Source organism: Catharus ustulatus, chromosome 5, assembly GCF_009819885.2.
Source record: "Catharus ustulatus isolate bCatUst1 chromosome 5, bCatUst1.pri.v2, whole genome shotgun sequence".
NCBI classification, from domain to species: domain Eukaryota; kingdom Metazoa; phylum Chordata; class Aves; order Passeriformes; family Turdidae; genus Catharus; species Catharus ustulatus.
Window position 1 is genome coordinate 37,680,509 of NC_046225.1, and position 25,466 is coordinate 37,705,974.

General features: G+C 46.1%; 1 protein-coding gene across 3 annotated transcripts in view; it reads left to right on the plus strand.

The window, feature by feature from the left end:
* The window catches only part of GALNT7 (polypeptide N-acetylgalactosaminyltransferase 7), a 101,121-nt gene that overhangs the window by 18,441 nt on the left and 57,214 nt on the right, over positions 1-25,466 (plus strand). For 2 of the 3 annotated variants that reach the window (XM_033061070.1, XM_033061071.1), the window contains exon 1: positions 2,989-3,122. The exons of the other annotated variant lie outside the window; for it this stretch is intronic. In XM_033061070.1, the coding sequence (XP_032916961.1) occupies positions 2,997-3,122 (126 nt within the window). In that variant the 5' untranslated portion in view covers positions 2,989-2,996. Of the gene's footprint in view, positions 1-2,988; positions 3,123-25,466 lie in introns of those variants that run through there. 3 annotated transcript variants of the gene reach the window in all.

Here is a 25,466-nt window from a genome sequence, read left to right on the forward strand (position 1 = left end):
TCCCCCAAATCCCCAGCAATAAGGCAACTGCATGGCTTACGGGATTGGTAATTGGATTCCTCACCTCCAGGTCATCATAGGTCTCTGGTTCAAGAGCAGCAAGGCTTTCTAATGACTTAAATGCCATTGCATATTTATTTGGAGTCATACCTGGAGAAGTGAATGTATGATTTCTGTGTGACAAGCAGTAGATGTCCACACACAGATATAAACATTGTGACAGTTGCCAGCCTGTTTGAAAGATTTGAATGACTGAATATCAGCCTAACAGAGATTGATTCCCTAATAACAGAATTGTGTTTTAATACTGCCTGTACAGTAAAAGCCTCATGGTTTATATATATATTTATACATTCATATACTCTGTATTTATTTTACTTTTATATATATTTATATTTTATACATAAATGTAGATTTACTTACGTTTTGTAACTGAGTGAGACTAAATCCTGTGTTTAACCCTCCCTCTTCTTCTCTCCAGGCTTTGAAAAGTGGTTTTTAATAGTACTGGAGACAATCCAAAGCCAAATTTAATTTGAATTTTCTGTCTTAGGTGATACAAACTCAACAATAGTGAAAATATGTTCTGTAGGTCTTTTAGACACTTTACTACATAGGAGGAACTGTAAGTGCAGAATTTGAAACTTGAGCACATCCTTAATGAGGATACAACTGAAATAAGACTACTTCCAAGGTCAGTATTAGCCTAATACTTCTGGAGTTGGACTGTGTGTGAGAAGAAAAAAGGTAGATGATGCTCGCTGTTGAGGAATCAGGGCAGGCAGGTATAATGGTCAAGCACAAACCTGACGCCTTCTTCCATGTGCTGTCCTTGGTGGTTCCGGCAGAGAGAGGGGCTGGCTGGCATGAACACCCTGTCCACTGGCCCGTACTGCCTCCCAGTGGGCATCAGCTACTTCTCTTCCGGGATAAAACGCAGGGGGTTGCAACTGATACAGAAGCCAGTGTCCTGGGATAGCTAATTGCGGAGTTCACTCGAAACAAGACTTCAGGTATCTAAAACCAAAACGACAAAGCTCTCGATCATCTTCCAAGGGTATAGCTCTCTATGAAATCACGGATGGATGCATGGTTTACCTTTGCCTATGGCTTCGTGCAGAACATACACCTCCATATGAAAAAAATCCCCAAATCTGCTTTTGGCAGGCAGCCTTACAAATATGAGTTCTCATCCTACCAACTTGCATGCAAGGGCTCTGTCCCCACCACTCTCAGCTCAGAAGAGCAGTAGCAGAGCAGTGTCACATCCCATGGCTGTCCCATCCATGTAGTGCTATAAGTAACTTCTTTTCCTTCTCACTTTTCTTGAGTGTGCTGAGAGCAACAGAACAGGACATTAAAAAGGGATGCCAAAAATGAAGAATGAAACAACATAAGAAAAGAGCACTGCTTGCTGTAGTAAGATCTCCACTAAGGAGTGAAGGAAGAGTTGGGGAGATGCTTCTATACTTTGACAGTCTACTGATCTTCACAGTTTACAGCCTCAACTTGCCTTTTCCTTCTGGGCTTAGCAAGCCAGGGGATCTGTTCAGGGCTAGGCACCTCAACTCTGTGTTTCCCATCCAAAAAAACCCTAACAGTCCTTCCCAGCCTTGTGCAGATGTTGTTATCTACCTGAAAACAGTGACCTCAATCTTTGTGTTGGGATATTTGTGTGATTGCTGCAACTGCAGACGAGGAGGGGGCTTTGGGGAAAACATTTCTGTGCTCCTGTGGAAGTCACAGGGCTGTGCAAACACTTGTAAGGATTACAGCTGTTGCTCATGCCTTAAACACTGCATTTGTCTACATCTCCTACCTTGATCTTACAGAATGAGGAAGAAAAAAAAAAAGACATCACACAGTTCTATAGCATAAGGTATACAAATAAACAAAGACTTTTGTGTCTAGGTGTGTCCAACTACAAAGGTCACTTAGGTGTGGGTGGTTTTTTCCTCCAAAGTTATCCTGTTCAAGGTGTAATATCCTGTTTCGTTTCTGCAGTCCTTATCATTGAAAGTTAATGTTCAAGATCCATGGATCTGAAACCCTCCCAGTGCACACAAGAAATAGAATTAAAAACATGGGAGCAAGGGGATAGTACTGAATACACAGAAAAGACAAAAGTACTATTATATTGGAAGTGATGCACTGTTTTTTTGGAGAGCTTACATTGTCAATTTCTCCGTGTGTGTATGTGTGTGCATGTGACATTCCTTCAAAGAAGGAAATAGGATGCCTAACTTTTAGCGCAGAAAATTAGTAACAGCACACAAGCTGTGGGGCTGATAGCATCTCTGTAATCTTGTACTTAATCTGCTATCCCCAAGAAAAATCTGTTGACTTTCCAGTAGAAATTCATGGGCCTGCGTTACCCTGCTCCTACATGACAACCCCTGAAGTTAAACGTTTGCACCTTAATTTTTACAAAACGGTGCCCAAGGAGCGCTGCCCACCCAGCTGGGAAAGCGCAGACCCCGCCGGCGGGTGTCCTCCTGCTCCCCCCGTTCCCGGAGGAGCTGGCCGCAGGCGCGGTCCGGGCGGAGCAGGTGCACGGGAGCGCCCGCCCGGCGCGGTGTCGGGGCGGGGGCAGGGGCGAGCGGCGGCCCGGGGCGAGGCGCTCCCGCCCCGGTGCGGGGCGGCCACGTGGAACCGCGCGGCTCCCGCAGCGGCCACTTCCTGCTCCGCATCGCCCCGGCCGCTGCGCCCGGCGGGGAGGCAGGCGCGCAGCCCGCAGCCTACCGGGGCGGCGCGGGAAGAGAGGAAAAAAGAGGGGGGGAGGAAAAAAAAGGGAAAAAAAGAAAGTTTGTACGTGCGGCGGTGGCGAGAGGACAGCCTCCACAGGCGGGCGGCTGCTGGAGAGCAGCGGCGGCCGGGGGAGGCGGGGGAGCGGCGACGGGGCCGCGCCGTGCGGTGCCGCGGGGGGCGGAAGGCGGCCGGTGCGCGGGGCCGGGCGCTGCGTGCGCGGCGGCGGGAGGCAGAGGGCGGGCGGGAGGATGCGGCTGAAGCTGGGTTTCCTGCTGCGCGCCGTGCTGCTGGCGGGCAGCTTCTTGGGGCTGCTGCTGCTCTGGTCCTCGCTGTCGACCCGCGCCGAGGAGCCGGATCTCCCGGGACGGACGCGGGTGAGTGCGCGGCCGCGCCGGGCGCTGGGGCGGGCGCGACGGAGCGGGTGGCGGGGCCGCCGCCCGGGATGTGACCGGCTGCGGGCGGGCGGGGGGCGGCTGCCCGGGCTGCGGCCTGCGGAGCCTTGCAGGCCCGAGAGGAGAGTGCGGAGCGGTGGGGCCGGCCCCATCCGGCCCCCGGAACCGGCGTCCCTGCCCGGGCGGCGGGGCCCGGGGGCGCCGCGTTCCGAGGGGGCCCGGGCGGCCGAGCCCGGCCGAGGTCCGGTCCGCGCCGCCCCGCCCGTCTCGGAGCCGCCGCAGCCCCCCCCCCGCCCGCCGGTATCCGCCAGCGGCGCGGTGCTGCGGGCAGCGTCCCGCCGGGGCCCTGCCCGCCCCGGGACCTCCCCGCCGCCCTGCCCTGGGCACCCGAAACGTGTGGGATTGTCTTCCTTTCGGGGCTTTTCCATCCCTTAAATAATCGCGCCGGTCTCCCCTGCCTGAGTGTCCTGCAAAGGTCCCCCAGAGCTTCAACAAAGGGTGCAGGTGTTCCCTCGCCGACTCACCTAGCTGCCCGGGTCGGCTTCCCGGCGCTTTGCTAGCCCAAGGGCAGGTTTGGCCAAGGAGAAGCAGCAGATCAGGTAATTTAAGAGCAGCGCGCGGAAAGCCAAAAGGCGCTGGATTCACCCAGCTGGTGGTGCAGGTTTCCCATGCCGACATGGTGGGAGCACAGGTGACTCGCGAGGTGGGCAGCGCTTCAGCTAACTCCCAGAGATGCTTCAGGAGGTCAGACGAACAAATCCATGGTATGAGTCTTGCCGTGGCCTTGTATTAGTCAGGTGAAAATAATCTGACCCTTTGACACCAGGGTCTTAGAAGGAGTCAAAGTAATTCTTCCGTTTTCCCCAGATGTTTTAGAGCTCAGGGACATAACTGGACTTAAGGAGATCTGCTTGAAGTAAGATTAGCCAAGATTAAAATAATCTTGGTAAAGTCATAAAATTTTCTAGTGATTATCTTAGAAAGGGATCTTTTATTATGTGTTCATTAATGATCTTGGACCTCTCTAGTGAGCTACTTTGGATAATTGTGTAAGGCAAGTGAGTTGACAGAACTCTTGTTTTTGAAAACTGGAAATGACTTTGGACTCCTTCAGCAGATGCTCTGTCTTCTGAAGCTGTTACAGTTTGCTGTATCTTGGCAGTTACTGCTGAGATAATAGGCTATAGCTTTTTTTTTTTTTTTAAAGATAAGCAGTTTATTAAGTTGTGAAGTTTCTGTAATCTGTTTTTCTAGACACAACGTGTATTTTCTGTGTGTGGAAAAATCTTCAGGAATGTATTTGTATACCTCTGAACAAAATGTCAGGCAGTAGACATTTTGCATCAAAACTGGTCAAATTACTTTTCCTGCTTACGAAAGGACTGTGAACAAACATTTGAAGTGACAATCTCAGGGAAAAAAAATTGTGGTTGCATTGCTGTGTAGGGCAGTGACCATCTTCAGATGCTTATTCTGGGATGACCACTGAAGTATGGTAGCCCTGGCATGCGTGTGCTGTATCAATTTACTCAAGTGCTGTAATGCATCTTGCTGTCCTTTCTCATGAGCCTAAAGGCTTTTGCTTCAGAGAGTTTTGAGCCCTTGTGTCCGTTTTTATTCACATGTGAGGTCTAATTCAGAAGTCTTTTTTAGCTCGTTTGTGTACCAGCAAAGGAATTGCAAGAGTTTTTACAGTCCTGTCCCTGATAAAGCAGCATTCTGTCTTGGTTACCTGGTCTTGACCTGAGGAGGAAATATCCATGACAGCCATCTCAGGAAGTAATTCAGTCTTTGTTGAGAACAAATACAATTATATTAAGTAAACACTGTCAAAGATGAAATCTAAACAGTGTCTGATTCATTAGCTACATCAGCTGTTTACTTGCCTTTGTGATATATGTGAGAGTAACACATGCTGCTTCATCATTTTCTCAGAAACGTTATTACAAAATTCTTGTTTTGGATTGGAGTGCTTTCCACCTCAGAAGCTGCTCAGGTAAGGGATATGAATTATGAAACAGTAATGACTGTGTTTCCTACTAGCATTGCTCTGGCATATTACTGGGAAGCTGTCAGAGTCCAGGAATATGTCCAGAGGTTAGGACCTGCATACCCTGCATTGTGTTAGGAGAGGCAGAGCTGACCTCCTGAGCTGAGCATGTGTCTTGGAGTGTGCTCCCTGCAACACCTGGGAACAGTGTGTGCCTTGGTACAGCTTCAGCATAAGGGAAGTAGGAGTTTAATCTCAACTGCTTCTCAGAAATGCAGTGGTGTGCACTTTGTTCAGTCATAGAAATGTGTGTGTTCTCTCTGTTGTCAGTTGCCCAAAAGTTTGTTAAGATGAAGATGACAGATAAATAAATCTTCCTGTACAACACCCTCCTCCCTTTTCTCATGCTAAAAGCTCTAACCAGCAAATATGAAATTCCTTGTCAAAGAGTACCAGCTTAAAATAGAATTCAGCTTTTTTTAGCTAGCTTCAGGCAGTACCCTTTTCCTCTCTCTATTATAACCCTGGGCACTTCTTAATAATACCAAAGCATTAAGAATGCAAAGATGAAAAGATTTGCTGTGCTATTATTTTTTAGTTTATAACTTTCAATGTTTTCCTGCTCACAGCAGCAGACAATAGGTAATACAGAAGATTTTTTAGTGTTATAAATATGTACCTTTAAAAAAATAACCTTTCAAATATTGTGTTACCTCTTTTATTTCCTGATTTAAAAGATTTCAGAGGTCTTTAGGAAAGTAAAAATGATTAATGTACAGAGAGTTTTCAAAACAAAAATGAAAGTGGAGAAGTGGCTGTTTAGGAAGGAAATGAGAACAAAGTGGTAATAGCAGTAACACACATAGTTGGAGAAAACGCCTTTCTTTCCAATAGAAGACTCTGACTGACACATATGCAGAAGTTGGGAGCACAGAGCTGTTCTCTGGGTAACCTCACTTGGGACTTCCTCCATTTGAGGAAAAAGTGCTTGTGGAATTTGGAGTGAGAGATTAAGTATTCATTTGCATTATCAGGAATATCTAAAGACAATAACTCTGATCTTTAAGAAGTTTCAGTTTCCAATCTAAAGCAAATTACAACAAGGAAAACATATTAAGGTCTGCTCTCAGTCTTAAGTGCACATCTTTTGTGTAAGTAAAGATACCTGTTATTTGATAGTAAGGATTGCAAAACTACCAAATATTTAGGCGGGGACTCTGCTTATGGCTGTGAGAAAAAATTAGGTAGAATCATTGATTTGTTTACCATGTTGTGTCTTTTGGAGGTTTTCTGATATCTTCTGGTCTTCTGGATCAAGGGGTCACAGTTCTGGAGCCAGAAGGAAATGAGTGAGAATCATAGAATCATAGAATATGCTGAGTTGTAAGGGACCCATCGAGATAATGGATTCCAGCTCCCAGCCCTGCGCAGGACATCTCAGGAGTCACACCATGGGCCAATCACACCACTGAGGCCATTCATCCTAACAAGATTGCTGTAGGGATCCCAGCTACAGTATTTGTTGTTCTCCAGCGAGATGTGTTGCTAATGATCAGCCTCAGAGGATACAGCCTTAAAGCTGCTGTTGTCAAGGAGTAGGTAGTACAGCAGGCAGAACCAATGGGCTGAAACAGTAAAGAAAGATTCGTTACTGAAAAGTTGAAAGCTTATTTAAAGGAGTAAACGTACTGTGGGTCAACTTTAACTCTCCAAATCTGACTGATTACAAGTTACCCCATTTGTTTGTATTCCTGAAGAACAGTAAGGAAGAGTGTGTTCCTAGGGTTCCGAGGGAGTTTAGTAAGGTAGTAAAAGATTTGCTGGAACTGTGTGCCTGACCTTGCATAAGGCAGAAATGTAGGGATGAGGTTGCTAAATCCAAAAAATAAATTCCATAGTCTATCCTGTTCACAGGTGTAGTGAGGAGAACTTCCTGAAAATTTGGCACAGACTGGCCTCGTTTATCTGGGAACCTCATTCTTCAGATTTGAAGCATTACAATAAATTCAGCATTTTTCATAGCCACTACTACACCTGAGCCACCAATGGACTTGCCATATATTGAAAGCTTTTTAATTTTCTGTGTCTGTAAGTGACGTGATTTTACTCGGATATTGTTGAGGTCTCATTTGTTTATCAGTAGTTCTCAGACTTCTAGACTTTGTTGCAAGGGTTTTTTCAAAGTGTACACGAGTAGTTGGACAACAACTGTCCCTTTCCTCCTACCAACTCTGAAAGTGTGCATGTCTCAGGTACCAGATGTGCTTAACAGGAGCTTGTGAGGTCAGTCTCCTACCCTTAGATATTTATACTCCCATCTCCCTGCCATGACAGCTGGCTGTCCTTGCTGCCAGATGCCATGGCAGCTGTGCCAGAGTGAGGGATAAGTGGTTGCCCTTGGATAGGGAGAGGAGGCTTTGCTGAGTGCCCTGGTCAAGTGACAATTCTAGCACATCCCTCTGGTTCAGGAAACCAGATGATGATCTTGCAACTGGGTCTGTGGGCCTCCACCAACTGCCAAGTTTAAACATTACAATTCCCACATGGCCAATAGAAGGTGGAGAGTTTACGATGTGGAGGCAGAAGCTTTAGAAAAAAAAAAGAAGAAATAAAAGCTGAATGGACATTTTCAGAGCTTTCTGGTGACACCCCTTCTCCCTCACTTTAGGAACTGCTAATATCCTGTATACTTTGGCTTGATTGTCCATGAGATCTTAATGACAAGTTGCAAACTTAGCTTGAAGTGTTATTGTGGTTTAAATTAGATTCTTTGTGTGGAAATCCCAGAGGAAATTGTTCACTTTCCCTTAAGGAGCAAGTGTACTTGGAACAAAAACTGAGACATGGGAATTTACTGTTGATATCATTACTGGAAGAAAGGCTGGAATTGAAATAAGATAAAAAATCTGCTGTAAAAGGGACAGTGATGTTCAGTAGTGGAGGGATTTGAGTTTTCTGAACTTGCTAAAAATGTGATGCACAATGGTACATAAGTGATTAAATGACAAAATTGCTCTCCAATTGCTCTCTATAGTTATCTATACATTGGTCACTTTTTAAACTGGTTTGCCTTTCTGTAATTGAGTGACACCCAGACAAAGGGCACTGCTACTCTGGCACTATCTGAAGGCTGAACACAATCATTCATCACCTGGGTTTGAAAAACTCTGTACAGGTGCAGGGCTAAACATAGCCACACTGTCTTACACAATGAGCTGAAATAAGTGCTAGTGTGATATTCACCAGAAATTAACACCTTGCCAAACTTTTTGTGCTCAACAAGTTTGAAGACTGTGTGCAGTGAGATAATGAGCTTGCTATAGCCAAAGTATTGCTGTTGTAGAAAATAACCATCACTTCTTACAGTAATCTTTTGTGCTGCTAGCAACAAAAATAAGCAAAATGTTTTGAGATATTAAATGGTACAGTAATTTCACGATTATAAGCCACACCATTTTGACTAAAATTTTGGTCTGAACCCGGAAGTGCGTCTTATAATCAGGTGCGGCCAATATATTGATGTGGTTCAGAAATTTGCCAACCTGGAAGTGCGAGCCTGAATGGCCGCGAGCCAGAGCCCGCCCGGCCCCAGCGGGGGAAAAGCAGGGCCGATCCGAGCCCACCCGGCCCCGATCCGAGCCAGTAAACTCCGCGATCCTGCGATTCTGTTACTAATTGGCAACTCTGTGAAAGTTGTGCAAGCATCCTCGCTGCGAATGAAAGTGCGGCTTATAATCGGGTGCGGCTTACATATGGACAAAGACCTAAACGTTGCTGATTCCCGGACGTGCGGCTTATAATCGTGAAATTACTGTAAATTTTTAATATGTGCTTTTATCCAAATTTACTTTGAAAAAGCTTGTAAAAATCTATCACCCTTGGGAGAGTATAAAAACCCCAATCCCTGTCATATTAAAAGGGAAATTGTTTGACAAGTGCTTCCAGTTATATTGCAGAATCAATGACCACAGAGCAGATAATGTGAAGAAAAGGGGAAAAAAAGAAAGCCTATATGATACTTGCAATTTAGTATATATACATACATTATATTAAAAATTTCTTGAACTCTCTTATCATTCAAAAAGTCTTGTATCAAGTTAGGTAAAGAACTCATTATCTCAAGTCTACTCTTCTTTAAGGGGCAGTTTTGCACCATTTTTATGTATGTGACAAGATTCATTTTGTCCTATTTTAGCCCCAGGTGTTGCCATTTGTGAATAATGTAAAAGAACTGAACAGCTGAAAAATCAAAGATCTTAAGCTAAGACTGCCATTTGCTTTTCAAGAATCCCATTGCAGGAGAAGAGTGATCTAGACTATCCAGGGAACATTTGGCAGGATCCTCAGCATAGGATGAAAGGTCACTCTACACACTTAGGTAAGATAATGCAACAAAAACGTAGCAGTTGTGTCTGTTTTGGAGATCGCACAGGTAAAACTATTAATCTGTTGCAGTACCTAATGAATAAACTTGTGAGTAACACCACAGAAATTGGGATCAACACCATGGTCTGGGTAGGCTGTAATTTGTGGTTTTGGGGGAAAAAAACAAAACAGAAGTGGTAATTTGTGCTGCTTGGGAGCCAAATAGTGGGCATTGAAAATAGCATGTAATAAATTCCTCTTTTAAATAAAATTCTAGGTAATAGTTAACTCTCGGTTATAAAACTGGCGAATATGGATGGCTAAGCTGAAATAGTAGAAATTCTGATGCTAGTAAATTTTGTTATTGCAAAGGATTCATTGGGTCACCAGGAGGACAGCGTTATCCAGACATACATTAGTAGGTTTTTCTCCACATCGCCAAGCAGCATTCACCTTCCCTAACCCAAGCTCAGCAGAGTTAAAATTGCTTGTATTGAGCTGTCGTTCTCTAATGAAAAATGACAGCATCTTTGTCCTATTTTTGTCAGATATTAAATCAGCATTACGGGAGACTGCTAAGTGGAAATAGGGCACGATAAGCTGTAACATTAAGAGGTTTGACTTCTACCTTGGGGGGGCTGGGAGGATGCTTTTTACAGTAACTAGGCCATATCATCTGAGTCTGGCAACACTTACATTTAATTACTAGATTTACTCTGTAAGTATGGAAAACAAATGTCTGCTCTGGACTATTAGTTTAAAATTAGCAACATAGAATCACAGAGTATTCTGAGTTGGAAGGGACACACAAGGATGATTGAGTCTTGCAGCACTGTCCCTGACAGTCGCACCATGTGCCTGAGAGCATTGTCCAAACTCTTCTTGAACTCTGTCGGGTTGGTGCTGTGACCTCTTCCCTGGGGAGCCTGTTCCAGTGCCCAGCCACCCTCTGGGGGAAGAACCTTTTCCTGATATCCAACCAAAATCTCCCCTGGCACAGTATCAGGCCATCCTCTTAGTTCTTGTCGCTGGTCACCACAGAGCAGAGATCAGTGGCTGCCCCTCCTCTTCCCCTTACAAGGAAGCTGCAACTGCAATGAGGTCTCCCCTCAGTCTCCTCCAGGCTGAACAGACCAAGTGACCTCAGCTACTCCTTTTGCGGCTTCCCCTCAAGACCCTTTAGGGCTGTCCTTTGTATTTTCTCTAGTAGTTTAGTATCTTTCTTGTGTTTCAGTGCCCAAAACTGGACACCATATTCAAGGTGAGGCCACCGCAGAGCAGAGCCCTCCCTAGCCCTTGGTGTGCCTGATGCTCCCCAGGACAGTGTTAGGGAATAAATAGGGTGCAGGGAGCTCTGTGCTGCTGCAGTTGGAGCTGCAGATTGGGCTCTGGGTGGCAGAGGTACCCGAGGCAAGAGGCTGTGAACTTGGATCCTGTGTATAACAAAGAGCCCAGGGAAAAGGTGACCGGACACTGGGAGGCACATCAAGGTGTGCCCCACCCAGGTGCTTTTCCAGCTGTGTGATAGAATTTCTGTCCAGATGGACACTGAGAGATCGTATCAAAAGCTTTAGTGAAATCCTAAAAGATTACAGTGATTGCATGAGTATAAGGTGCACCAGAGTATACGGCGCACTTTTTTTTTGCAGCGAGGATCCGCCCCCAGCTCCCCCTACGCGGTTGCTGGCCGAGGCCCTGCCTCCACCCGGCAGCCGTGGCAACCTGGCCCTGCGGGCCTGCCTCCACTCAGCTACCACGCCCCGGCGGCCCCGCCTTCACCTGGCTGCCACGGCCATGCTGGCTCCCCCCACAGCTCACGGCTCACACTTCCGTGTTGGCAAATTTCCGAACTTTGTACATTATATAAGGCACACTGGACTGTAAGGCACACTTCCGGGTTTGGGCGAAAATTTTAGTCAAAAGGGTGCGCCTTATAGTTGTGAAATTACTGTTGTAACAATCGTGTGATCGCGGGGTTTACTGGCTCAGCTCGGGGCTGGACGGGCTCAGCCCAACTCGGCGCTGCTGCCGGGGCCAGGTGGGCTCAGTTCGGCTCAGGGCTGCTGCGGGCTCGCCCTTCCGGGTTGGCAAATTTCCAAACTTTGCCTATATATAAGGTGCTCCGGGATATAAGGCACACTTCCAGGTTCGGACCAAAATTTTAGTCAAAAGGGTGCGCCTTATATGCGTGAAATTACTGTACATTGAGTGGCTTCGCTTAATCAACTACTTGCGTTACCTTGTCGTGAAAGGAAGTCAGATTTGGCGAGCAGAGTTTGCCCTCATGAAGTCGTGTTGGCTGTGACCAATGACTGTGTTGTCTTTCACGCATTTTCAATGCTCCCAGAATAATCTCCACAACTTTATCCATCACTGAAATGAGACTGACAGACCTGTAGTTTGTAGGGTCCTCCTTTCTGCCCTTTTTGAAAATTGGAACTTTGTTAACCAACTTTCAGTCAAGTGGGCTATCTGCAGATTCCAAACACCTTTCAAAAGTCACCCAGAGAGGCCTTGAGATGACATAGCCAGGTCTTCAGTTATTCTTGGATGAATCCCATCAGGCCCCATCAATTTTTATGGATCCAACTGGAGCAGCAGATTCCTCAGAACTTCAGTATCTGCTGGGAGTTTAGCATTTTCACAGCCAGGGTAGTCCATCATCAGTGTTGAAGACAGAGGCAAAGAAAGCATTAATCATCTCCACCTTGTCGGTATCCCTGACTGTGAGGTGATCATCCTCATCCTGTAACTGGCTGATGTCATTTCTGCACTGGCTTTTGACAATGTATTTTAAAGAGATAATTTTATTGTCCCCCACAGTTCTGATCAACTTCAACTCCAACCGAGCTCATGCTGGTCAAAAGGCCACCTCCCCCATCACTTTTCTTCAATATTTTTGTGAGTCAAAGGGAATGTATATTGCTTGAATCTGTCTTTAGCCGTCCACCTCTGCCTCACAGTGAATTAGGTTAGCCACAGTTTTGATGAGTGAGGTTCACCCCGTTACTGAGTGCATTGCTCAGATACTGTGTTGAGGAAGGAGGATGTCCTCAACAAAAGGGAGTAGGTAGCAGCCAGCAGCATGCATGTTCTCACAACCTGTGCTACTGTTCAGGTTCGGATTTAGGGATTTTCTGGCTTTTCACTTAATACAGGTTGTAGGTGAAGAAATTAAACTCAGTGGGTTTCTATCAACTTAAACGGTTTAAGATTGTGCTTTATGGCAGATTAGGATTTATCAGTTTAATTGTAGACTCCTCCTCTGTGAAGGAGATTGTTGGGAAGATATGTGCTTTTGTGGAAAAAGAGTATTTTGTTGTTAACAGCTGTACAAAGATATGGAGGAGAAAGCTGAAACTTGTATTCTACCTTTGGTTTTCAAATAAGCATCCTTACTGTGTTCCCCTTGCTTGGGATCAAATAATTCTGAAATATTTGCTTAGTTATTGGAATATAATTTGAATTAGCAGGTCTGAAATTTGAAAAAACCCCAAACAGTGTGAGCTGTTTTTGAGATAGGCTGGTGCTTTCCTTCCAGGTGCATTTTTTAGTACAAAATTCCTATCTTCTGAAAACCCATGGATTTTCCATGTAGGAATAGAATATTTTTCTTACCAGGCTGCATAAAGATATTATTCCTGAAACAAAAATGACTGCTTTTGTAATTAAGAGATGATGCTTTAAAAAGAATTGTATTAATCAGGAATTAAGCATGCTTCTCCCTGCATAAGCATACCTCTTTGCAAGAGAACAAATTGCTCTTTTATTTTTTCTCTCTATTATAATAAACTAATTGCTTGCTACTCTATGGTAGCATATACTTCTTTTACATTTTTCTTACTGTGTCTTCTTGAATCCCTCATTCTAATCCTTGAATGTGGTAACATTTTTTAGTATTGCTCTTGCTTTCCTAGGCTACAGTGTATTTTCCTTTGATTTCCTTCTGGAACCTTCAGTTGCAGATAGCAGCAGTCAGCGTTGATGTGTGAACCTTTGAGCAGCAGGAGAGAATTGAAGTAAGGTAAAAGGTAAAAACAGTATGCTAGTTTACATGCTGTTTACATGTGGAAAACTTGCTTTACAGGTGACAGTCTCAAAATATAATTGTTAGTGAAATTACAGCATGAGCAGATGGTGCTCAACCCACAAAGTTTTGTACTTATTTTTGTTGTCTTTTAAGAAATTGGCAATGAAAATGGCTCAGCAAGAACTGTTCTGACTTATCTTTTTAATAAGGCAGAAAGGTATTACTTTAAACACTGTTTTAGAAAAAAAAAATACAGTAATTTCACAAATACAAGCCGCAGCAATTTGACAAAAATTTTGGTGGAAACCCGGAAGTGCGGCTAATAGTCGGGGGCGGCTAATATGTGAATAATTTTCTGACATTTACAACCCCAGAAGTGCCAGCCAGGGCGCCGAGCCAAGCACCTGCCAGTAAAAGCCGGCATTCAGCGATTGTTACAGTGTTACCGTGTTGCCCTGGCTCCCTGCAGGCAGCACGGGGGGCGGGGAGAGAGGCGGGAGAGCTCTCTTTCCTCCTCTGCCGCAGCCCAGGGGAGGACGGGTGGGGGGGTGCGCCGCCATTGCTGCGGTTCGGGGAGGACGGGGTGGGGAGCGCCGCCGTTGCCGCGGCTCGGGGAGCCGACGGGGGCCCTGCGCCGCCATTGCCGCGGCCTGGGGAGGGTGGGGGAAGTGTGTGCCGCCATTGCCGCGGCCCGGGGAGGGGGGGGGAGGTGCACGCCGCCATTACCGCGGCTCGGGGAGCCGACAGGAGCCCCGCGCAGCCATTGCCGCAGCTTGGGGAGGAGGCGGGGTGCTTTGTCCGCGCCCGGCGCCACGGGCGCAGGAAAGCTCCGTCCCCGCCCGCCGCCGGCGCCACAGGCGCGGGAAAGCTCCGTCCCCGCCCGCCGCCGCTGCCGTTGGAGCGGGGGAAGCTCCGTCCCTGCCTGCCACCGCGGGCAGCACCGACCCGGGGTGACCGAGCCCAGTGGGAGCGGCGGCCGGCCCCGAGCGGCAGCGCCGGGCTGGGCCACCTGGCCCCGTCGGCAGCCCCTAGCGGGCCGAGCCTGCACAGCCTTAGCTCAGCCAGTAAACCCCGCCCTCCCGCGGTTCTGTTACTAATTGCACGCGGGTCCTCGCTGCGAATGACAGAGCGGCTTATATTCGGATGCGGCTTGTTTATGGACAAAAACCGAAATATTTGCCAACACCCAGAGATGCGGCTTATACTCAGTGCGGCTTGTATTCGTGAATTTACTGTACAATATTTTAAATGAAATCAAATATAGTCTTTATCAAGCATGTTTGCCACAGTTTGGGGATTAAAATTTGCTTTGGTTTTACACTGCAGTAAAACACTATCTTTTTAAGCATTAATAAATGAACAAAGGGCCAAGGCATAACATCCCATTTTATTTCTCAGTCTCTGCCTTTATGGTTTTGAGATGTTGAGACATTGTCTTTCTTTTGAGTTATTTAGTAACAATTCGACTATGGCAGAGAAAGTATTTACCATTTTAAATTTGCTGTAGAAAATGTCTCGTCTGTAATAACATTTTGAAGTAAAACCTTAGAAAAGTAACCAAGCTACCTCTTTTAAAAAGTTCTCTTTTTTTCCTATGGAGGAAAGAGGATCAAGAAAGACAGTATTAAGATAATGGGCTCTTCAGAGAAAATTAATTGTTCTCTGTATGCTTTAGTCTTGAAATAAGTTTTCCTACACTCTCAGTTAAATGAGACCTTGAAGTCAGCTCTTCAAGGCTTGTAATTTATTGCTTTTATTGGACTGCTTCCCCTGCTCTGGCTCTGCTATTCCATCACCCACAGTGTTATTCTATCATTTCAAAGTCTATGAGAAGTCTTAAACCACAGCTATGAAATATATTGGTTTTTTAATCACCTTTTCCATGTTTTCTACCTTTATTTCACTCCCCTCTATGAGGACCTCTGCTTCTACAGAGACAAGGCCTTCAGTAGTGATGGCATGAGGAGAGTATCTCAGTAAACATCAGAGATAGAAAAGTGCAGTATGTGGGGTTTTATTGTTTGCTTCTCTTGATGGAATATGAGATTCTAGCCATGGTAAATGCATCACCCACTTCTAATCGCAGAGTTCTTAACCAAGAGCCCTCAAATACAGAAGGATGCTTCATGGGTTTCCTGTGCCTTAGCTCTTGTTGGTGAGTGGTAAGAATCTCCTACTGCCTTTTGGATAGCATTTTGGAGATCTTCAGCTCCGAATTCTGATATTTCAGTTGATTTCAGTATGGTACTCCTACAGCATGAGATTTACCAAGTTAGTGAAGAGGTGTCAAGTACTCTCTGTAGAGGTATTCCAGCCCTGGGGTATGAAGCAAAACTGTGATTTAGTTTCTTGGATACATATGCGTGATCTTGGTGAGTCTTCTGTCCCTCATTGTGTTTACTTAAATAATTGCCTTTTTTTTTTTGTTTATGTGAACATTACAGGAAAGTTTGGGCTAAGAAAGGCCAAGAAGTGTTAACCTGACAGTGAGGCTGAAGTTCTTTGAGCAGGTCGAGGTATAATGTCATCCTTCAGGGTCATCTGAAAACCATCCTCAAGAAAAGCAACTGTCCATGATGCTGGAATCAAGTCTGGGACAAGACTTTGATGCCAAACTTGGGGCGAATGGTTACTCTGGCCCAGCTTTGGCAGTGAGTGGTGAGACCCTTGAGTGCTTATTGACAGAGCAGTGAGTAGATGTCCGAAGTGTCTAAGTCATCACCATTATTTTGTGTAGAGAAACAGTGGGGGAGAAATCTCTGCAAGATGCAGAGTTTCTGTCTTAGAGAGCAGGCTTACCTTTTGCATGAATAGGCACATCAGTCACCTCTCAGGGAGTTAACAAGTTTTGCTCCCATTATTATCTTCTACCACGACTGGTGATGACAGGGGAGTTGTCAAGCTGTTGTGATAAAAGGGAGCAGACTGCCAGGATAGTTCATGTAGCTTTTAATCTTTGTGTATGCCTGAGGGGCCTTGGGAAAAGAGGATGGCAGGGAGCAGGCTGGATTAATTTTTGTGGATGAAATGGATATGTCCTAGGGGTTGGCCTACTTTAAAAATAATTAGAATTCTTTGAAATTTGTTGTCCTTGAGCACACTTCATCTGTCCTATGTCCCCTTTTCTCTGATTCCCATATGCCTAGATCTTGTGGCTGAGAAATGCCCTGTGCCTCTTTGGGAGGCATTTGTTTTGATAATATTTCCCAAGGGTGCATAATTTCTAAATCAAAGCTGACTAGCATGTACGTGTGTGATGAAATGCACACAGGGACTGCAGGTAATCAGAGGTACCCAGTTATGCTTTTGCTCTTAAGCCGAGAACAGAGAGGCTGCTTGACTTACAGTGAGGTGTGTGATACACTGGTTCTCAGTTCTTAACATTTATATTTACTGGAAACAATGATGTGGTTTTCTTCTTTAAAATAAACTTTAAAAAATAATCCTGCACACTTGCATCAGGTGACAAAGGTATGGTTGGATCCTTGCAAGGAGCCTTGATGGTGATCATGGATTGACTGCAGCCAGCACAAGCTCATGTTAGTGTAGTGACATGCATTGATCTTGCATCTTGGTTGTTTCATGTTTTTACTCCAATCTCATCCTCAGCTAAAGGATGAATACCTCATTTACTCTATTTCTTTTCCTCCTACTCATTTTGGTTTTTATCATCATTCATTCTTTGTGGGAATTTAGGGAGTTAATAGGCTTATTCTCACGACCCCCTGTTCAACAGCTTAAAAATTTTCTTGTTTGCACTAAGGTATTAAGTGATAGATATCTGGAAGTAAGGAAGAAAGATAAATGGTCAGACTTCTCCTCTTGACTTTATAATAGTTTGGGCAATATATCTTCCAACGGGTTTGTCACAGGATAGCATGCTAAGGGTTTTGTGTGAAAAGTAAGTTTTCATTTTAAACTCTACAATTCATGTCTTTGATTAAAGAAGACTTCACAGCCTTAAACATTAAGCACCAAAATTTTTACTAGTAGACTTGGCCAGTTAGCATTGCTGCAAAGGATGGGCAGATTGAACAGATTTTTGAACGGGTTTTATCTTGTATGATATTTGCAAGAATTTATTCTGTACTGATAGCTTGTCAAAATACTGTTTGCAATCTAATCCCAGCAAGCATAATTTTCCAGGAATGGCTTCACAGCTGTTAATTTTTATGAAACAGACAGAACTTTTATCTGTAATTTGATTTATCTACCAACCATAATGTACTATTTAATGTCACCAAAGGCATGATGTTGCAAGCAGAATTAATTATAATTTTTAGGTTGATGCTTTAAAAATATATTTTATTAGCATAACAAAACAATCTTGGCTCAGATGCCTTAAAATGTTCATCAATAAGAATGCTTTTGCCTGTCAGAAATAATTACAGTAATTTCATGACCATAAGGTGCACCGCACTATAAGGCGCACCCCTCGGGAACCGGCACATTTTGCAACTTTGTAGATCAGATAAGGCACACCGGACTATAAGGTGCACCTTTTTTTTGCAGCGAGGATCCGTGCCGCGCGCAACAAAGTAACAAATCAGTAACGGGATCCTGCAATTGTGGAGTTTACTGGCATGTGCTCAAATTGGAAACATTTTAACAGATTGGTGTAGCCTTTAAACGCAGTCCCAAGCGCCCTCCCCGTGCGTGGGGCCCGACACTCCTACGCACCCCCGGCGCCAGCTGCCGAGGCGGGGCTCGGGGCGGCGGTGGTTCGGAGCGGTTCGGGGCGGTCGGGGCTTGCCGCATGGAGCGGTCAGGGATCGCCATGGCATGGAGCAGGCGCGGCACGGAGCGGTTGTGGCTCGCCGTGGCACGGAGCGGTTGTGGCTCGCTGCGGCATGGAGCAGATGTGGCTCACCGCAACACGAAGCAGGCGCGGCGCACTGCGTCACAGAGCGGTCGGGGCTCACTGCGTCACAGAGCGGTCAGGGCTCGCCACGACACAGAGCGCCCTCCCTGTGCAGTGGGCCCTGGCACTCCCACCTGCCCCCAGTGCCGCCTCCCCCTTGCGGCTCCGTGCTGCTGTGGTGCTTTTCCCCATCACGGCTCCATGGAGCCGCCATGCAGTTCCCCGGCTCGGCTCGGCGGCTCCTGCCCCCATCCCCCGCTCGCCTCGGCGGCACCTCCGCCCATCCCCCTTGCAGCTTTGCGGAACCTCCGCCTGTCCCCCTTACAGCTCAGCGGCTCCTCTGCCCGTCCCCCTTGCGGCTCGGCGGCTCCTTCCCCCGTCCCCCGCTCGCATCAGCGGCACCTCTGCCCGTCCCCCACTCGCCTTGGCAGCTCCTCCGCCCGTCCCCCTTGCAGCTCGGCAGCTCCTCCGCCCGTCCCCCTTGCAGCTTGGCGGCTCCTTCCCCCGTCCCCCTTGTGGCTCGGTGGCTCCTCCGCTCGTCCTCCGCTCGCATCGGCGGCACCTCCGCCCGTTCCCCGCTCGCCTCGGCGGCACTGCCGCTTCTCGCCCCTTCCCCACGGTCAGCAGTGGCGCCGCTGCTTCTTGCCCCTTTCCTGCAGCGGCTGCAGGGGCTGCACCGCCGCTGCTTTCCCGCAACCGCAGGGGCTGCGCTACCGCTTTCCCGCAGCCGGCGGCGCTTCGCTCCCCCCGCGGCCAGTGGCGCCCGCCGGTTCTTCACTACCCCCGCGGCCGGTGGCTCCTTGTTCTCCCCGCGCTGGGGCCGGTGGCAGCTCCCTCCCTCCTTGCGCAGCTCCTGCCGGCTGTGGCCACCCACTCCCGCCCCGCCTTGTGACTCAGCGCTCCCGCGGCACCGCCCCCCCATTGCAACTCACACGTCCGGGGTGGCAAATGTCACAACTTTGTACATCAGATAAGGCGCACTGGACTATAAGGCGCACTTCTGGGTTCGGTAGGAAATTTTAGTCAAAAGGGTGTGCCTTATAGTCGTGAAATTACTGTATTTGGTTTTTAACTTGTTTTACTCTCCAAGCTGAGATTTCTTTATTGCAGAGCATTGTATTTTTTATATATTTGCAAAAATGCATGGACGTATATTTTAAAACTGAGTATTACTGATGAGGAGGTTAAGATTTCTGATATTCTGAAAGTCACTTTGGCTTTACATGTGGAAACTTTTCAGCAGTGTATATTTAGTAGATCTATTCATAGCGTAACACCAAACCCCAACAACTTTCCTGCAGGAAGTCCATTTTCTACCCTACATGCATTTATTAATTCTGTCACGCCTCAGTGTTCCTTAACTGATTTTATACTGTATGGTTGGTCTATAGCATTCAAAGAAACTTTAAACTACATTAAAAAGACCAGTTTTGGCAACTCAAGTGTTTTATAACTGGTGCTGATTTGATCCCAGTGCGTGTTTAACCTCCATGATGTTCCTTTACCTTAATGTGTTTGCTTTAAAGTTTTGGTTTCTTAACTTATTTTGTCTGCAGACTGAAGACATGCCAGCTCTAGGCTGACACATTCCTTAATACCCTTTCTTATCTAGCTGTAGTGGCATAAAAGATGGGATACAAGAGTGAGAAAGTACAGTAATTTCACAACTATAAGGCGCACCCTTTTGACTAAAATTTTCCCTTGAACCTGGAAGTGCGCCTTATAGTCCAGTGCGCCTTATCTGTTGTACAAAGTTGAGCAATTTACCAAACCGGAAGTGCGAGCCATGAGCCGTGGGAGGAGCCGGCAGTGCCACGGCAGCCGGTTGGAGGCGGGCCCAGGGGCCCGCGGCACCTCCCCTGCCAGGTGGAGGCAGGCCTGGGGGCCCATGGCTGCCGGGTGAAGGCGGGCCCAGGGGCCCGTGGTGCCGCCCTTCCCGGGTCCAGATGGTCCCGGGGGCCCATAGCTGCCGGGTGAATGCGTGCCAGGGGGCCCGCCCGCGGCACCCCCTCTCCCGGGTCCCGGCAGTCCCGGGGGCGCATGACTGCCAGGTGAATGTGGGCCAGGGGGCCCGCAGCACCCCCTCTCCCGGGTCCAGGCAGTCCTGGGGGCACATGGCTACCAGGTGAATGCGGGCCAGGGGGCCCGCGGTGCCGCCCCTCCGGGGTCCAGGCAGACCCAGGGGCCCGTGGCTCACAGCACTGCCCCTGCTGGGTGGAGGCGGGCCTGGGGGCCAATGGCTGCTGGGTTGAGGGAGGGCCTCGGCCAGCAACTGCACGGGGGGAGCTGGGGGCAGAGCCTCACTGCAAAAAAAAAGCGCCCCCTATAGTCCGGTGCGCCTTATCTGATCTACAAAGTTGCAAATTTTGCCGACTCCCGGGGGGTGAGCCTTATAGTCCGGTGCGCCTTATGGTCGTGAAATTACTGTACATGGAAGGGAGCTCTGTCTGATATTTGGGTGCACTTTCTAAGGAAAGGGTAGCTTTGGACACCTAGAAATATGTATTCAAATCACCATGCTGTGAAAATTATTTGTCTCTCCGAACTTCCCAGAAAAGCAAGAAGGGCCCTCTCCTGGTGGAGGGCAACTGCTGGTTATGCACATCTTCCCTCTCCTCCATCAATACAAGAACATGCAGCTCTCTCCTTAGTACTGTAGTAAGAAAGAAAATACAGTAATTTCACGAGTATAAGGCGCTCCGGTGTATAAGGCGCACTTTCGTTCGCAGTGAGGATGCTCTCACAACAAAGTAACCAATTTGTAACATTCACATGATCGCGGCTTTTACTGGCAGGTGTTCAATTCATGAACTCGGCTCGGCCCACAGCTCACATTTCCAGGTTGGCAAATTTCCGAACTTTTTCCATATGTAAGATGCTCCAGAGTATAAGGCGCACTTCCGGGTTGGGACCAAAATTCTAGTCAAAAGGGTGTGCCTTATGCACGCGAAATTACTATAATTCTTTGTAGATTTGATTTGAAAGAAGAAAGGGGGATTCATAGTGCCTAGAATATTTAACAGGAACATACTTTGTTGTGTAGAGCATAATGGTGTTCCTGCATTACTATAATAACACAGGAATCCCTGGGAGAGCAGTCGTGGGCTCATGGGGAAGATGAACAGTACCCCTCACCCAGACCACTCAAAATAATCTGTTTTATTCTTGTGGCCTTCTCCTAGTGGGATTATTTCCACTTGGATTATTTCTGATACAGGATCTGGGTATGGTGGCTCAGTAAACCATACAACTGAGCAAGTCTCTTTTTTTCTGATGCTTATAATACACCATGAGTATCTGACCCTAAATGCATTAGGGACATAAGTGTGCTGCCTTTTGTGCCTCTGCTTTCTCAGCACAGCAAGTGGGTCTCCTCCAAATGAGATGACATGTTTAAGAAGAACGTGGTGGGGAAGGTTTGTTGGTGTTTTTGTTCACAAGAACCATAGAATGGTTTGGATTTGAAGTGACTTTAAAAATCATCTGGCACCAACCTCCCTGCCGTGGGAAGGGACACCTTGCACAGGACCAGTTTGGTTAAAGCCCTGTCCAACCTGGCCTTCAGCTCTTCCAGAAATGGGGCATCCACAGCTTCTCTGTGCAACCTGTTCCAGTGCCTCACCATCCTCACAGTAAAGAATTAATTCCCATTCCCTTGTCCTTATAAGTCCCTCTCCCTGTCTCCTGTATGCTCCTTTAGGTACTGGAAGGCTGCTCTAAGGCCATCCCAAGGCTTTCTCTTTTCCAAGCTGAACAATCCCAAGTGTCTCAGCTTGCCTTCATAGGAGAGATGCTCCATCCCTCTGGCCCTCCTCTGGGCTCAGTGTAGTGCTGTAGTTGAGTTGTGTAGTCTTGTTTTGAAGGCACAAAAGAAGCCAATCCTCTGAAGCCAGGCAGCTGCTGTTCTGCCATTCTGCACATCCTTGTTCTCCCTGGTATCCCTCAGAGGTGCTGAGAGCTCTGAGAAAGGGCAGCTCTTGAGCCCTCTGTGTGCCTGGGCACAAGTGATGGTTGTAGACAGCTGGGGAGGCAGCAGTGTTCTCTGTGTTTTGCTACTCCCAGGCACTCTGTTTTTCAACCACCCCCCGCTTCCAGCAGCTTCCCCTCTGTCCCTCTCATGTTTTGAGCTAGCTCAGCACTGGTGTTTACCTTATGTTAACCCATAAGAAGTTTCCATCCTGCTTATGGATGCCAATTCATTTGGCTTGCTCATGCAGCTGTCTGTGGGGAGTCCCTGATCCAACTCAGCGTGTGGCTGTAAAGGTGCTCATGTTGGTATGCAGACAGAACAAAAATACATGGTGTAGAAGTAAACTGACTGCAAAAATGTAGCCATCCCACTCCATAACATCAGCCTGAAATATCCAGCATCTGTCAGACAGAGGTTTAAATCCAAAACAAATTAGCAAAAACAAAAATTTAAAGGCAAGTCATCTGCAGCAGCTAAAAAATACAGTTTTCATAAATCTTCTGCAAGAACTAATTCATATTTCTGCTGTTCCACAGTTCTCATTGCATCAGAAATGTAAAAGATCCACTTCAGGTTTTGCAGTATATCTGCAGTGATGAGAAGATAAACATCCCTGTAATGCATCAGTGTTGGCATTCAGAAGCCTTCCAAACTTTTCTTTTTAAATCAAGTGGGAAAGTTAGCTTTGAGTCTCTTCACTCTGCAGGAAAAATGGGCGATATTTTTTTTTTTCTTTGCCATATCTTACATAAATCTGACATCCTTTACAAATTTGCAGTTGTCATACTGTCAGGAATTATAGGACTGGAAGTGCTATACTAAACAAAAGGAAAATATGCTATTTCCAGGTGAAACACTGTGTCTGAGGCAACAGCAAATGCCTAGAGTTATCCTGTTCATGTTCTGTTTAAATTATTAAAAATGGAAAGCAGCCTAGTAGCTTAAAATAAGCTGTTTTGTTTTTTTTTTTAATTGAAATTAAAAGTGAAAAATTCCAGGTTTTGGTGGAATTTTTGCACTGTTTGTTTGTTTTTCTCTATTTATATCATTTACTGGAAATGTTCAGTGCAACAGTGAATCAATCTGGTTTTGTCCATCTTAACTTACAATATTTGTCCAAGTCTATATGGGATAAAAAGTAATGTATTGAGAAAATATTGATTTGGATAACTTGCATATGACAGTTTTAAACAGGGCATTTACCTCTTATGTTGTGCTGTTGTCATTTGTGTGTAAGAACTTCTCAAAAGAATGCACGTCATCCCAAAAGGCATCTGATTATTGACAGCAATAATATTGGCATGGGTGACAACCATGGGAATGCAGGATCTCTTAGAGAAGAAGCTCTTTTATATTGCTTTTCCTTATCATTTTCAATATAAGAGTTTAGCAGGTTATTGAAGTAGCAAAACACAGTGGATTTTTTGTGTGTGTTGCGTATTTTGAATTGAGTATCATCCTTGTGGATTTTGGTTTCTTTTGCTGATTCTGTTTTGATGTACAGTAAACAATTCTATATTGTTTGCTGTCCTGTCCTGGTACATTTGCCAGTTCATCCTTCTGAGGTATTTGATGTCTGATATATGTAGCTTCTCTCTTATATTGGAGATTGAAATGCTGACAGTTTTCTTCTTTTGCAGTTCTTCCTCCTGGGAGGCACTGTCTCACTCCCCAGCAGACTAAAGTATGAACTGCCTTACTGACTCTTTATTTTCCAACTGCAGCCCAGATTTTGCTCTTTCCCAAGGACTGCAGAGGGCTTTTGAATTGAGTTTTCTGACAGGCTTTAATGAAATTGTCTTTGTTAGAAGTTAAATTGCAAGGTTAGCACATAAAGGTCTTGATTCAGTGAGCTATGTTTCAATTTAAATGCCCATTTAATGAACTGGATGGACCATAAGTAGACTTTGTAATGTCTCTTCTATGTTAGAATGCAATAAGTGAAGTTTTCATAAATCCAGTTATTAGCAGCCCTGTTTGAAACCCACAAGTGGTGCACATGCCTAGGGCTTGTGGAAGTCACTCCAGATGGAAACAGCATTACTGGGGTGATTATACCCTGAGGAAAGGTCTGCTGTCATTTTGAGATCAATTTTTAGCCGATGTTCCATTCTCAGTATTTACATGGAGAGTCTGAATTGACAGAACTTCAGATTTCATAACAAAAGTGCTAACAAGAAGTGAACATTTGTTGAAAAGATTGTGCTGCTTGAAAGAAATGCCTTTTGCTGTGCTGGCTGGATGGTGAGAGTATCCTGCAGACAGAGGTACCGTGCTGATAAAACTGACTTCCATTTTTCCAAGCAAGAAGGAACCTCACGTGTCTTTTGTGTGTATGTTGTACACCCATTAATTTGAACAGTAGAATGCTCCAGTCCCATTGCTGAGGAGTCAGTGCAGATGGGAGAATGCCGTTTTCACTTGCATCTTCCCAGATGTGTGGTCAGAAATCTGGGCAATAATGTACCTGAACTGGAAGCACAAGTTCATGTTAAAAGTCTCTTCAGGATCTGCCAGATGTAGGGAGGTCCCTGAAAGGATGTTCAGGGCTAGAAGTTAATCCTTGGTGCCATGTTAAGAGATAACAGTGGGGTGTCGGTTCCCCGTGTTGACTTTGAGAGTAATGTTTTAATCATTAGTCTTATACAGCTTCAAGTTTGTGTTGTGGCACCACCATGGATCATCTGCACTAACAAAGTAAATGTCAGGGCGGTGCATTACTTGAAGTTCTAGTGCAGCGCGTCTGCCTTTCTGATTGGCCCCATGGTCTCAAGGTGCCCACACTGGCTTCCGTGCTCCAAATAAAAGATGATGCATGGCAAGTGCAGAGAAGTGTGCCAAGCTGCAAGCACAGTGGAGAACAGGTTGGTTTAGTGGAGCCCATGTAAGGAAGTTTGTGGGTTATATCAAGCATTCTTGCTGGCTGTCTAAAAGATGCAGATACCCCAGCTGTGCTAACCCATGATGTGGCTTTTAAAGCAAAGCTATAAGATAGATTTTTATATTCATAATCCACAGCAAAACAAACAATATCACTAGCTGTATGTGTCACAGAAAGAGTAGTCTATTTACCAGGATTGATTTATCTGTTCAATAAATTGGTTTTTATT